This window comes from Phoca vitulina, unplaced genomic scaffold, assembly GCF_004348235.1.
Source record: "Phoca vitulina isolate PV1807 unplaced genomic scaffold, GSC_HSeal_1.0 scaffold8, whole genome shotgun sequence".
NCBI lineage: Eukaryota > Metazoa > Chordata > Mammalia > Carnivora > Phocidae > Phoca > Phoca vitulina.
The window spans coordinates 75,653,075-75,668,171 of record NW_022589711.1 but is presented as its reverse complement, the minus strand read 5'-3'; the positions used below and the strand labels follow the sequence as shown (position 1 = coordinate 75,668,171).

General features: G+C 30.3%; 1 protein-coding gene across 1 annotated transcript in view; it reads right to left on the bottom strand.

Moving 5' to 3' along the window:
- SI (sucrase-isomaltase) overlaps positions 1-15,097 on the bottom strand; it is a 99,412-nt gene that overhangs the window by 60,971 nt on the left and 23,344 nt on the right. The window contains exons 14-19 of the mRNA XM_032406206.1: positions 10,681-10,765; positions 9,595-9,712; positions 7,641-7,812; positions 4,360-4,476; positions 2,244-2,398; positions 1,300-1,384 (exon numbers count right to left, since the gene is read on the bottom strand). Of these exons, the coding sequence (XP_032262097.1) occupies positions 1,300-1,384; positions 2,244-2,398; positions 4,360-4,476; positions 7,641-7,812; positions 9,595-9,712; positions 10,681-10,765 (732 nt within the window). The remainder of the gene's footprint in view (positions 1-1,299; positions 1,385-2,243; positions 2,399-4,359; positions 4,477-7,640; positions 7,813-9,594; positions 9,713-10,680; positions 10,766-15,097) is intronic.

Below are 15,097 nucleotides of genomic sequence, written 5' to 3'. Positions count from 1 at the left end.
CGCATCGGGCTCCCTGCTCGGCAGGAAGCCTGCTTCTCCCTCTCCCACTCTCCCTGCTTGTGTTCCCTCTCTTTCTGTGTCTCTCTCTGTCAAATAAATAAATAAAATCTTTAAAAAAAAAATATTAAGTTGGGTTTTAATAGTCAAGAAAAAACTTCCTTTGTACTGTTCCACTCCAATATTTCCTATATATAAAAATCAAAAGGCTATTTTACTAGGTTGTTTTTTTTTTTAAGATTTTATTTATTTGACACAGAGAGAGACACAGCGAGAGAGGGAACACAAGCAGGGGGAGTGTGAGAGGGAGAAGCAGGCTTCCCGCTGAGCAGGGAGCCCGATGTGGGGCTCGATCCCAGGACTCCGGGATCATGACGTGAGCCGAAGGCAGATGCTCAACAACTGAGCCACCCAGGCGGCCCTTTACTAGTTTTATATAATAATATAAACCACACCAAAAGCAAAGTTGAAATTAATTTAAGTAGCAACTTAAAAAATGCATTTGTATTGTTATAATCTACATGGTAATTGTGAATGTGTGTACACATTCATTTCTGTATATTTCCATGGGCATACAGACTTCTAAGTAATAGGTAAAAACCAAAAATCTCACTCCACTATATTTTCAATATTTTCATATGATCAACTGGCTTTCATCTTCCCCTTATTTACAATTTAGCAAAATTTCAATGTCTCCTGACATATGTTAATATCTAGTTAAATGAGAGTTCATTGTTATTACTACGAGATTTTGATTCCATAAATAAAGCTTTCTTTTTTAGAAGAATATTAATTTTATATCATTTTCTTCTCCCCAGTTACATATTATATATTTGAAAAGCATAAATCTACTTAACATTTTTATAATTTTTCAGAATTTCTTCTACATTTTAGAATTCAACATTTATCAGGTTGAAACAGGTTGAGTAACATTTTTTTTAACCTACATTCTTTATTTAATTCTCGACGGTTAAAATTTAACTCTTGGTGTTCAGAGGACAGCTTTTCGATATTACAATGCCTACCATCCACTTCCACTCCAACAGAAAACACAATTGTCATTTCCACAAGCCATGCTAAATAAACTTGCTAACTAAATAAGAATAGATCACTTATCAATAAATGAACCTAGCCCTTCCTTTCATCAGCATGCCAGTTTAAGACCATGCTAAATAGGATTCCTGGAGTAGCTGCTGAACACAAGAGTGACATTTATAACCAAGTCTTTTTTATAATTTTGTGCGAATTTGGTTATAAAGTATCCTTTAAAAGCAATAAATTTATTAAAATTGTAAAACCTACCTCTTTCAAGACAGGAGTGATAAGTAATGCGGGGCCCCATAAGAACTGAGTATCCTCACTCCAGCTATTCATATCCTCATAAAACCTAAGAATGACAATTTGCTTCATAATGACAATGTTTACAATATAAAGATAAAAAATAAGTTTATCCAAATTCCTTATTTGGTTTATCATTGCAGTTTTTTCCTGGGAATGATCATTAGCTTTAATTTTACTTGTTTGACATGTCATTTTGAATCTATGGTTCTTATATCCTTATGGTTCATCTGACACTCAAGAAAGAAGAAAGGAAGGAAGGAAGGGAGAAAAGGAAGAAAGGAGGGAAGGGGGGGGAATTAGCTCATCTGGGCTCAAAAAAAATCTGTCAGATATGATAAGGTTACTCATTATTTGTAATAAGTAACTATTCTGTTTAATTCATTTTCTCCTCTAAGTTTGTAAAGTACCAGAAATCTTTCATATGCTACTTTCTTCCCTTAAAATTTTTCATTATAAGTTCCTGTTTTAACCTGGATTTGAAAGGGTCTTTAGTCATTTCTTGAGGAAAGGTCCTGCTTTGCTCAAGATATACAAAGACAGACACAATTAATTGCTCTGCAACTATACTATACTCTTGATCTATAATTAGATGATTTTGACAATATATAGATAATATGTCTTCAATAACTGCATATTTCATCTTACTAATATAATTTCCCTAATATATCCTATGTATTGTTTTCCTTTTAAGTTCTATTCAATTCCCACATTTCTAGCTTAATCTTGTCCAATAATTAAATTAATTATATTTATTTACTACTATCATTCCATAGTTCATCAAATGATTTATATAAATGTAAAAAAAGCAGAAATCTATTTGACATCTTGATTACTTTCCATTAATTTTTCAATGTATGTTTGAATATAATTTGAAAGTTATTAAAATTCTTGAACATAGTACTCACTCATGAAGAACTGGTCTTGCTACTGTCTCTCCAAACATATGGGCTTTGTAAAACAAAGTATAGAGGAAAGGTAATAAGGTATAGCGAATATTCAAATAGTGCCTTGATGAATTAACCAAAAGAGAATTTTGCCCAAAAAATGCTGGATCCTGATGCTATGGAATAAAAACAGACATTAAAATAAAAACGCTAAAATAATGAATGAAAATTATGCATTTAACCTATTTTTGAAAAGCAAGTTATATATATTTTAGGTTGTTTATAAATATTTGAAATTGTTCCTCTTTCATCATCAAAATATATAAGTATTTTTATTTTTTATGTTTTAATTTGGATATATGTTTCAATTAAACTATTTTAAACTGGACATTTTTCATTTAAATATATTTTAACAAAGAATTTTTCACCTATATTACTTGTGGTAGATTGAATTATTGGCTCTAATATTCATGTTCTCTTGTACACACAACCTTCATTGTGTAATTCTGCAGTTCCTACCACTAAAGGTGGACTGTACTTCCCCATCTCTTGACTTTGTGCTCAGCTAAGGACATACTTTGGCCAATGGGATCTTAGTACATGTGACATATTCATGTAAAGGCTTGAAATGTGCTTGCCTAAGGACTTACTGCCTTGTGCCTTGTCATTGCCATTAGAAGAAAAAGCCCAGGTAGTCTACTGGCCCAGAGATACAGGGAACAGACTGCCTGGCCAGCACAAAGCCTTGTAACTTGAAGGACAGCCTTCCTGCTGAGCCCAAGCTAGATCAATGGACTCTATTAGCACAGGTGCACTGATGTGAGCAAATCTGCTCAGATCTCCCGTTATGGGTAGCAAAATTAACTGAGGGTACCATCTACTGTCCCCCTGGATTCACCATCATTTTACCCTGAAGGTATTTCCCTTTGGCTGCTCGCAGCTAATCAATGAGCATGGTGGGGGTACTATTCAGGCTCATTCCTGGAAGATACAGGACTTTTCCAATGGTCAACTTTGCCTTGAAGACTCACCACCACTGGACTGAGTGGAAACTTCCTTAGAATTGGGCTGCAGTATGTGACTCTCCCTAAAAATCCTCCTTCCTTGCCTTCATCTTCACCAGATTCAGACCCCAATTGTGATATGAAGGGTCTCTTCATTTTTTCCTGCTCCCTCCCCTTTATCCTTCACAAGTATTTCACCAATAAATCTCTAACATGTCTATCTTAGCATGTGCTTTTGGGAGATATAAATAAACACACAGTGTAATGTAATTCATATCAACATCTCCCATGAGCACAAATTTCTTTAAAGCACCATTCAGGTGGATTAGGAAATGACTAATCCCCAATTTATACCTTTTACTTCTGTTCTGTCATGCCTCCTTCCAGGCAGAGCTCTGAGTGATTGTCCCTCTTCTCAAACAGTATTAATGGCTCTATATGTAACCAGTATGTGAACAGTGAATAATTTCTCAACCAACATGCAACAATCAACTTAATTGATTTAATGGTTTCACCTAATTTCCCCATTTCCTCTGAGAAATATGTCTCTGAGAGTCCAGAGCATGCCGAATTCATAGGGGTGGTAGAATATCTCAGTATGTCCTTGTACTTCTGTTCCCACCAGTTCAGATGCATGTGTTAGTTTTATTTTTCCCAACCTATCAGTCCAGTTTTACTTATTATGCAAAGACTCTGGACTCAAACTACTTTTCAAGTCTCTTGAATTTCTTGTGTTTTTTTAATAGAACAAAAGCTGGAAATCCTTAATATTACAATATATTTTTTATGAAAGTTACCTGGAACTTACATTGTCAGAATCCAGACTCAAAAAGTTTTGGCTTTAATTTTAAATATTAAATTATTTTAAATTAAAGTGATATAACACACTTGTATATGCTCTAGGCTTAAATAAAATATTTATGTTGTGACACCATTACATTTCATGATTTCCTTATTTGACCATTTTTTAATATATAAAATATTTATAGGCTTTGAGAAGAGGACGTCTAACTCTTCTTTATGAATTATGCTGCAAACTTTCAGACTATATCTTCTATAGATACAAATTTAAGTACATTGCTAAAACTAGAATTAGGTTTTATTTAAAAACATGGAGAACAAGAGGCATTTACCTCATATACATCACCATTATGGTTCCTGGAAAATGGATAAAATGCCCCAAGTTGCATCCACCTTCTACAAAGTTCTTCTGTGGTATTAGCCACAAATCCACAGATGTCCGCTCCAACCTAAATAACAAATATTATCTATTACTCACAATGTAAAGAGTCTCAAATTTGCCCAGAGCATCACATTTTATGCCTCAACCGATTAATTTCCATTACTTAACAATCTTTTGTTTTATTGTCTTCATATATTCTTCCTTAGCATAGTTTTATATTTTCCATTTTTGCTTTGTACTTGCCTCTTATTGCATTATTTTACATTTTTTTTCATTGCCTCTTTATAAATCGTTAGTCTCATATATTTACTTTCTCCTTTGATCTAATCATTATTAACTCAGTTTGCAATGTGAAATTATATTATTAAAATGTGTTTTTTCTTAATCCAAAAGTCATCTCCTATGATTTTATTTTTTTCATTTATAATATATTACTGTAAATAGGAAAATAGTAAAAAATGTTGCCTAACATGTAGCCATATAAAATTTCATTCCTCTTCCTTCAAGGACCCTCCAGAAAAAACTACTATCCTTAATTTAGTATGTTTACATTTATTTAAATGTTTACAAGCATTTTTTTATTTTTCTAAATAGTATGTAAATACCCATAAACAATATATAGTATTGTTTTATATGTTTATTAACTTTATGTAAATGGCATATTGTATGCATGACACAGCATTTCATTTTTTTCTCAAAGCATTATTTTTGTGAGATTCACTTGTGTTAAATGTGAACATTTAGTTCTAGTTTTCTATAATATGGGATCTCATAACTATGAAAAATGCTCCTGTAAGTTTTATACATAGGTTTCTTTGTGAATATTAAAAAAAAAAAAAAAAAACTTACCCTTCTTCTATGGTATTATATACATAAATATTTTCAAGATTTTCCTGACTTATTGGAAATACACATTGTTTAATGAAAACTGGTTGTAACCATTTGTAAAAACACTGACAGTACATGAAAATTTCCACTATTCCATTTCTTGTCAATTCCTGTTATTTTCAAACTTTTAATTTTTGCCACCTATATATGAAATGTATACTTCACCAAAGTTTTTACTTGCATTTCTCTGATTACTAGGGAAGTTGAGAACTTTTTCATATTTCTACTGAGTCCATATGGGTTTCTCTTTCTACAGAATTACCTATTTACATCCTTTCCTAATTTTTCTATTGTTTTTACCTTCTACAGATTTATAGTAGATACTTTAAATTGAGTATTAGTCATTTATTGGCTATATTAATTGAAAATATCATTTCCTGGTATGTGGGGAACTTTTTATTTTTAACTTTTAAAATAGTCTTTTGATGAACAAAAGTTTTTTTTTTCACTTTATTGTAGTCAAATTTATGTTTCTTTATTATTTGTGCCTTCTGTGATCTGTTTAAGAAATTATTCCCCTAACCTAACATCACAGAATTATTCATATTTTCTTCTAATATGTCTAAGGTTTACTTTTCACACATAGGTCTTTAATCCATCTCAGATTGATTTTTGTGTATCGTGTGAGGCATGGACCCATTTTTTTAAATGGATAATCAATTGTCCATATGAATATTTGATACTTTCCTCACTGATCTATAATGATAGTGCTATCATTCAACATATTTCATTAATGCATGGGCCTATATCTTATTTTGCCATATTAATCTGTTTGAATATACAGAGACAAATATCATTGTGTTTATTACTGTTTTATTGGACAGGGTAAATCCTTATGCTCTTTTCTACTTCTTTAAATTGCATTGTCTTCCACATGAAGTTTAAATAATCTTTGATGTTCCTCAAATTCACTTTATAGTTTAAATTGGAATATCACTGAACCTGGGTAATAGTTTGGGGAGAATGCGTATTTCTAATATACTAAGCCTTATTATCTATGAACATGACATATATTTAATTTATTTAGTTATTTAACATTTTCTCAAAAAAGTCCTACATTTAGTTTTAATATTTACTCCTGGTTATTGTATATTAATTACTTGCTATAACAAATAACATCTTATCTTAAAATACATTATAAGATTGCTTATCTTTTCTTCTTTTTCAGACAAAACTGCTGAAAATGCTGTATTTTATTCAAATTTTCAAAATCACCTTTGTAATTTCATTTTGTTAATTTTTCTCTAGAAACTTTGCTTTTATTGCCTTAATGTCTTCTCTTTTTTCATTGCCTACTTCTTTCTTTAGGTTTATTCTGTTTTTCTTTTTTCCATTTCCTTAATCAATTCACTTTACTCATTAATATTTAGCATTTGTTTGTTTTTAATCTAAGCAGTTAAGGTTACAAGTTTTCCTCTAAAATAAATTTAGCTGATACCCCACAGTTTTGATAGGAAGCATAATTGTGAGCATTTAGTTCTAAGGATTTTCCCCCCCCCTTCTATTTCCATTCAGTTTATTTTTTGACTCAAGAATCATTGGATAATATGTTTTTTAATTTCCAAAGTCAAGAGTGTGTGTGTGTGTGTGTGTGTGTGTGTTTCCAAAGTCTGTGTGTGTGTGTGTGTGTGTGTGGTTTTTATTGTGTTTTTTGTTTGGTTGGTTTTTGGTTTTCATTTTGTTTTGTGTATATGAAAGAAAGAATAAGTGATCACTGTAATTTCCTAACACATTTTTCATTATTTCTTTTTATGTAGTGGCCCTGTTTGGTGTTGAATATCAACATTACATACTTTTTTTGCTTGATATAGAGACATCAGATTTTTTATGTTTAGAGTTGCCTAGAATAAATTTTCTCTGCTCTTAAAATTTTGAGACTTTCTCCGTTTTTATTTTTTATCTTTTCTTTTATTTTCTTATCTTTTAAATAGAGGAAATAGCTTTATTGTTTTTTAACCTAAACTGACATTCTAGTATTTTAAATATATTTAGACTTTTGACATTTACCTTTATACCAATATATTCGGATTTTTCCCTACCATCTTATCAGGTACTTTATATATATTATGTAAGCTTTTTCTATGCTTTGTTTATATTGATATTTGTTTTGTGTATTAATTTGATTTGCTTGAATTTTATTTATTCTATTTTCTCATTCTAATGGCTTAAATATTATAGACATCATTCATATTCTTATTTTTCTCATAAATTCCCTAAGAATAAGGATTGAATTTTTCTGCAACATACCTTTAGTCATTTTATTGAAAATCATTAAGATGATAATATTACAAAAGTAAGAGTAATTCACATTTTTTATAAATAACACTGTATGAAATTGCTTACCAATGGTATTCCAAACAAATTGAACTCCAGCATTCCTGTGATAGACTGTTCCATTTGTTCCCATGAAGCAGTATTGTCTCCTAACCAGTGTGCAGCATAGCGTCCTGATCCAGCAAAAGTTGACCGGGTGAGAATAAAGCTTCTCTTATTAGGAAAAACTTTTTCTACAGCTCTAAAAAAAAAAGTAAATTAATAAGATTTATTTTTATATAAATATAAATATTTTATCAATCTTTCATACCAATTTTGTATTTATCTATCAATATTTACTTATTGTAATACATTCCAATCAGACAGAGAAAAGAAATCTATTAGAAGTGGTTCAGACTTTCGTTTTCTTTACCAAATTAAATAAACATGTTTTTTGTCTCCACTCAACATTTGTTTTTAACATATATGGTCTAAACTCCTTGAAATCCCTTTATAATATAAAGTTTTTGTAAACTGAACTTGAACTCTGTATGCATTTTTGTGGCACAATGATGCTAATGATATATTAATATCTGTATTTTTAAATATTAGCATGTGATGTTGGAATAAAAGTTACATATTTGAGAGGCATTTTAGTTTGTTTGTTTCTAGAAGTTTACCATCCACAACTACTAATATTATTCATCTCACCTCTACCGGTAACTGATATTATTGATAATTTTTTCCATAAATGGGAAATATTCAGGAAAAATACAAAAGTTTGATTTAGTATATAAGATTATCCAGACTACCTTAGTAAAAATATAATGTTATTCTCAGGTGGCTATTCTATATTATTATCTTTACAATACTGAACTATAGTATTGCTTTTTGTTTCTAGATTTTATGTATTTATACACTTCAATATATAATGCTCAAATGAGTTTAAAAAGTGAAGTAAACACTATGAAGACAGTGTATAAAAGCTGTAATATGATGGAATGTTTTGGGAATAGACAAATGTAGATTTGAATTAAACTTGATCATGGTTACTTAATTATGAGAAAATTAAAAATGTATTGAGATCAGGATCTGGGTTTTATTGACAATTGCATTATAGGTCCTTATATAATGCTTGGAAAATAGTAGGCAATCAAGATATGATTGTCCCCTTCCTTTGTTTTGTTTTTGTTTTTTTTTAAAGATTTTATTTATTTATTCATGAGAGACAGAGAGAGAGAGAGAGAGAGGCAGAGGGAGAAGCAGGCTCCCAAGGAGCAGGGAGCCTGATGTGGGACTCGATCCCAGGACCCTGAGATCATGACCCGAGCCGAAGGCAGACGCTTAACCATCTGAGCCACCCAGGTGTCCCCCTTTGTTTTTTAACTTGTTTCTTTTTTATACACAAGTGACACACTGCCTTAGAAAATTAGTTTGGGAGATACTACATAGAAAACTACATTTTAATTGAAACCTTTGATTTTGAAAAATAAACACTTATTTAGAAACACCACTCTCCCAGGCCAATTGTGAAGTTCATGCTTAGAACACCATTATATTCAGAGATAGCAAATTGAATCAAAACTTGAAAGCATAATTTAAATCTACGAATTAAAAAAGAATCACAGTTAAATACATACACCACATAGTTCTTGATTAACTGAGTTCCAAATTCATGAAGGTTAGTAAGAGTCCTGGTGTTTTTAATGCCCTAATTTTTTACCATAAAAATACTACCTTTATTTTCTTATTCTTACTATTTTCCAACTATATTAGGAAATTATAACATATATTTCCACACAATAAATATGGAGGTTTCTGGGGGCGCCTGGGTGGCTCAGTCGTTAAGCGTCTGCCTTAGGCTCAGGTCATGATCCCAGGGTCCTGGGATCGAGCCCCACGTCAGGGGGCTGTTTCTGTTTCTCCCTCTACCTCTGCCTGCCGCTTTGCCTACTTGTGCACTCTTTCTGTCTGTCTGCCAAATAAGTAAATAAAATCTTTAACAAAAAAAATGAAAGAGGTTTCTGAATGAAATTGCACTTACTTCTCTGTGGCTATAGCCATGCTGTACCCATAGAGGCTGTGAACATCATACTGCTTCCCCCAGTATTGCACAGCATCCATGCAAATTGTTTTGGAATACAGGAGTTTGTCAAGAATATCTTCAAAAAAATACATAAGAAATGATTTTTAAGAGATATTTTGCCATTGTAAACTTCATTATCCTTAAACAATGTGCTATGTAAGATGACACTTAGTTTAAAAAAAAAAATGAAAGACAATTGAAGCTAAGTTCTAATTAGGTCTCCACCCTCTATCCCTGCTGATTAACTGTAAGGTTTGCACTTATGCTAATAAATATTCTGCTTTCAAATTTCAGTACTATATAAACCCAAAGAAAAAACACTCTTTAAGTATATATATCTATAGCTATATATTTATAAATATACCCATTTGTATTATACATCCTATAAATATACACCCATTTTAAAGATTTATAGCTTAGTTTATTTAAATATATTTTAATTTATACATGCAAATCTGTTACACAATTACAAACCATTCAAATCTCTGCTTTTCAGAAAAGATTTTATCGTGCTTTCATTTACAGGCTTATGTGGTATTGCCATAATTATTGTCGTCTTTCTTCAGATGTACTTATTACTATCTATTCCCCTAAGAGCAAAACCTTTTCTTTGGTTGAATTTTTTACCCATTTTTAAATGGTGAAAAACTTGTCTTTTAGAATATATGAGACGTAACTATTCACATTAGGTTCATTCTAAAAACTGCCCAGACTTACAGTATAGTGCTCATGGAAAGAATTTGATCATTTAAATTATAATTTCAAACAAATTTTGTTTCTTTTCATTAATTATTTAATCATGGGCTATTTATCAGTGATAAAGTCAATATGCCATACCAAAATTTAAAATCATCCTCCTTTTCGTAAGCATAAATTTTAGGCCCCAAAGTAAAACAAAAACAAACAAACCAACAAAAAATAATTGATTTCAGGGTCTCAAAATTGTCTCAAATTTTGTGATTTAGAAATATATTCTAGAATTTACCAGTCAACAAGGAAAATTATTCTCAGTTAATGGTAAGTAAATAACCAAATAAAATTTACCAGGAGTAAAAGGTGGATAATTTAGTTTGTTGTTTTCGCATCCTTTCTTTGAACCTTGAATAAAGCTGGAAACTTCATTCATGTCCTTAATATGAAGAACAGCAGATTTTAAGTAATAACAGAAGTATCTTAGATGGGATTCAAGGGTTGTATATAACCAAAATGTTTTTAATTTACCTAGTTTGAATTATACATATAAAACATTAATTACATTATAAGTATTAAGCAACTGTCTTTTCTAAATAGTTGTATCAGTCTTCTCACTGAGTCCACCAATGTCCATATTTCCAACACATTCATTTATTCAACATGGTTTGCTCATCTCAGCTGACATTTATCTAGGTTCTATGATGTATTTTGCTGGCTGCTAGCTACAGCTCCTTTTGCATACCCTTCAATTCCTACACTCTCATAAGAGAATGAAAGTGAAACAAGGTAAACAGCATTTTAGTATTGTAATGAAAATAGTTACGCCTTACTGAATCCCTAAAAGAGTCTCAGGGAACCCTAGGGCAGCTGGACCACATTATAAGAACCAGTGACCTAAACATCACTTGGAGGCAGAGTTGTGTTTATAGATTTTTTTGCTGTGCAAACCTAGGCCCCAATATTGTCTTGCCGCAGACAAGTTCTGTGACTGTAACTTTAAATAAAGCCTTTGAATGAAAAAGATAATGTATATAAAATCATATATCACACTACATATGCTCAAGAAATAATGAATTTTTTCTCCTTCTCTGTTAATTGCATTGAAGGACTTCTACACATTTTTGAACTGTATTTTCCACATCTCTGTGATATGCAGTCTCTGCTCTCACAAAGGCTTCACACTCAGTCAAGTCCCTTGTTAATTTTGTTTTCCTCAGAAGAAATATATTTTCTTTATTACTCTTCCCTTCTGCCATCCACATCATGCTCAGATGGAGTTAATGTGAAAAATTAAGGTTGCTCAAGGGAGGAAAAAATAAATTTCTCATTGTGATAACAGATATTAAAAGGGAAATGTTTCCATTTCCCAAATATTTTCCTAATAGTCATAAAGAGGAAAAATTATATAGTTATTCTAAAGTATTGGGGTTATTTTATTGAAATTACCTGGAATATTATATTCAATTTTGTTTTCCTATGTCCAGTAAAATTAATACAAAGAGATACTATAGTTACACAGCCAATAATTTTAGGTGAACTTAAGTATTTTTTCTTTAAAAATCCACCAATTAAATTAAATTTAAAAACAACTTTAACTGTTGAAATTCATAACTGGGAATTGAGTTGCATTATTTTAAACTTTAAGACTTGTTCAAGACTTTAAAACTTTAAGTTTAAAACTTTAAGTTTAAAACTTTAAGACTGTTTAAGATCTTTTGTATAAAATTATTCTTGAGAAAATAAAAGGCAAAACATTTAACTATGAAATTTATGCTATTCTATTTGAATTATGTATTTGCAAATTTGCAAAAAAATTCACAAGATCTTCCAGCATTCACTCCAAATAGACAATATCTATGTAATTTAAGAATAAACAATTTTTAAAGAAAAATTAATTTATTTCACATGAAAATTAATCAAATGTGTTTGTTTAATCATCAATATTACACTGTAAGTTCACTAACTAGAATTTTAAAAAAACTTAAAAAAATAAAAATAAAATAAAATATTTGCTTTATCATACAACCATGTAAACAAGATTAAATCAAATGTATTATTTCACCAGTTCACAATAAAAGGGAAGAGAGTCTTGTGTACTCAAAAAAATAAATGTATTAACCTACTAAAGGAAAAAAATAAATGTATTAACGTACTAAAGGAAAAAAATAAAAAAAGACTTTTACACGATTTTAACCATATTTTACAACAAATACAATATTTGCCATTTGATTATTTTTAAAATATCCTGTCTACTTGGCAAGATTGTATTATGAATATATTAAACATACTATACATAATGTAATAGAATTTATTTGTATCTCTTTTAATGTATTTTGTATATTTGCACTTTTGAAAACTCTGAAAACATTTTTCTCTAACTTACATTATTTAAGTGATGTACATGTATTTAATGTCATGTAATGAACTGTATTTAATGTTCATGTAAATGAACTCAATTAGTATTTTTAATATTACAACCAGCAGGTTCAAAGCAATGGAAGGCTTGAGGAAAAAGCCTCAGTGAATTGATAGTAATAAGTACACCTACAGATATTCAAGTGTCATTCAAATTATCCCAAATCGAGTAATGTCCATTTCTAGGAATTGTCAACACCATTTTTAAGGATGTTTCTGAAAGTTCTTTTCTTTAAAATCAATCAAAAATTGTGTATAAAAGTTTGGTGGCTAATAAAATTTTTTTAAAAATCTGTTGGCATTTCACAGCTCCACATTTAAACTCAATCTAAATAAAAATAGCCCAATTTTTCAAATAATTTTTAAAATAACTCAATTGTTATAAGAATCCTATAAAAATGTAGAGAGAATATAACCAAATAATCCCCTAGTTATTTGGATATATGAATTGTTGGAATATATCTTCTCATTGAATTTTAAGTTTCCTAGTGCTATATATTAAATTATTGAGCTTCTTTATGGATGAATTCTGCTTATTAGATTTTTAAGAATGAAATCATAACAACATGATCACAACAATACGTATATTTATTCAGAAAAAGAGGAAGTGATCTTTGAATTTTAAAAACATTGATTAATGCTTTTATTTTGAAATCACAGCTTCAGTCTTAATTATACCAAATACATTAGGCTCTTATTTCTCAAGTATTAGAAGATTATCTCAAGAATGATGCAAAAAAAGATAATTCAAGTATATGTTTATATGCAAAAAGATAATTCAAGTATATGTTTATATGCAAAAATCTATTTTTCAATGACCTTTAAGCTCACATCATTTTCCGAAGTGATTTTAATATTTAAACTTAAAATTCAAAACATTAGCATGGAATTTAAATTAGAAATCTAGTAAATTATAACACTATTTTTAAATTTGGCCTAAAAATAAAATTTCAGCAGTTTTTACTGCATGTTCATTCTATCGGAACAAATAATCTGAAGAAATTGAAAGAATTAAGGAAACAATTTAACAGTAGGATTTGGCAGTTATTCAAGTAAGAGTTGGAAGCAGTATAACCACTGCTTATACATCATATAAATTAATTCAGTGATGTTTAGTGAGCTTTGAAATCATACTGATCATCATGTGTTTTGTTTTTTAAGCTTAGTCAAATGTGTATGTATTAGTATGAGAACAGTTCTGCCTTTCTCAGATGCTCTTCCTCATGCCATCCCCTCCTTCTCTTTGGAGATGAATCAAGTATTTGTCTTCAGTGGATATAGGAAATGAAGTATTCTCTATGTACAACACAGTCAGATTCTCTTTTACTATTCCTAAAGTGTCATTTACACTGTAACTCTAATAGACTCTGTTTCCTAAGCACAAACAAAAACAATAACAAAATAAACAAACAAAAAACCCCAGAAACTTTTAACTTATATAATACATTGAAATTGGGACAGGAATAAAAAATAAAACTCAACAACAAGAACAACAACAAAAAAGCCTCAAGAATGGAATGAAAATTTTTGTTATTTCTATCAGCAACTAGGTATTATTGTGATCTCACTAATTTTGTGTCAAATAACTAAAGCCTTTCCATCTTCATTCTATTCATCATAGATAATCCTGAAGATTATGCTAGCCTCTAACTCAGTTCCATGTCGTCGGCTAAAAACACAATTTTCCTCTTTGTATTTTCCACAACATACCTGATATATTGATGGTGCAAAGTAAACACTTGTTAACTAAGTAACTGATTAAAGAAATAATAATCACTGAATGAAAAATGAGCAATTCATGAAAGTAGAGATATTGTTGTAACCAAGTAGCCAAAGAAAAGTATAGCTATGCCTAAGACATCCATTATCTCCTTCCAAAATTCTGTGCAGTTGTAATACTTTTGAATAAAATCCCTGATGGTCTCTCTGTATTCAGGTTTATTAGCCTTTTTTTCTGAGACACAGAATTCTGGGATCACCAAGTAGTTTCATTCCCCAAATATGAATCCGGTTTCCATAAAAAAAAAGCCTCTAAATAATTGACTATCACCCAGTATCATTCTATACAATAAACCCAGAAGCAAGCAATCAATAGTTACAGATATAAAACTTCAAAGAAACTTTTAAACTTTAGCATTTTTCTTTAATAACTTTACCAGAAACCTAGGATTTTGGTTGTTGCTGTTGTTGTTTATCTTGTGATAAAACACTTAGCCTATTACAATTTTGCTTTGTTCTATCCCATAAATTACGAAAAAAAAAGTTTCTGAAGGCTGAGTGCTTATTTATTATTGTAGCCCATATTGCTGCAATCGCTTGAATACTGTAGACTGTAATAAATATCTTTAGAATT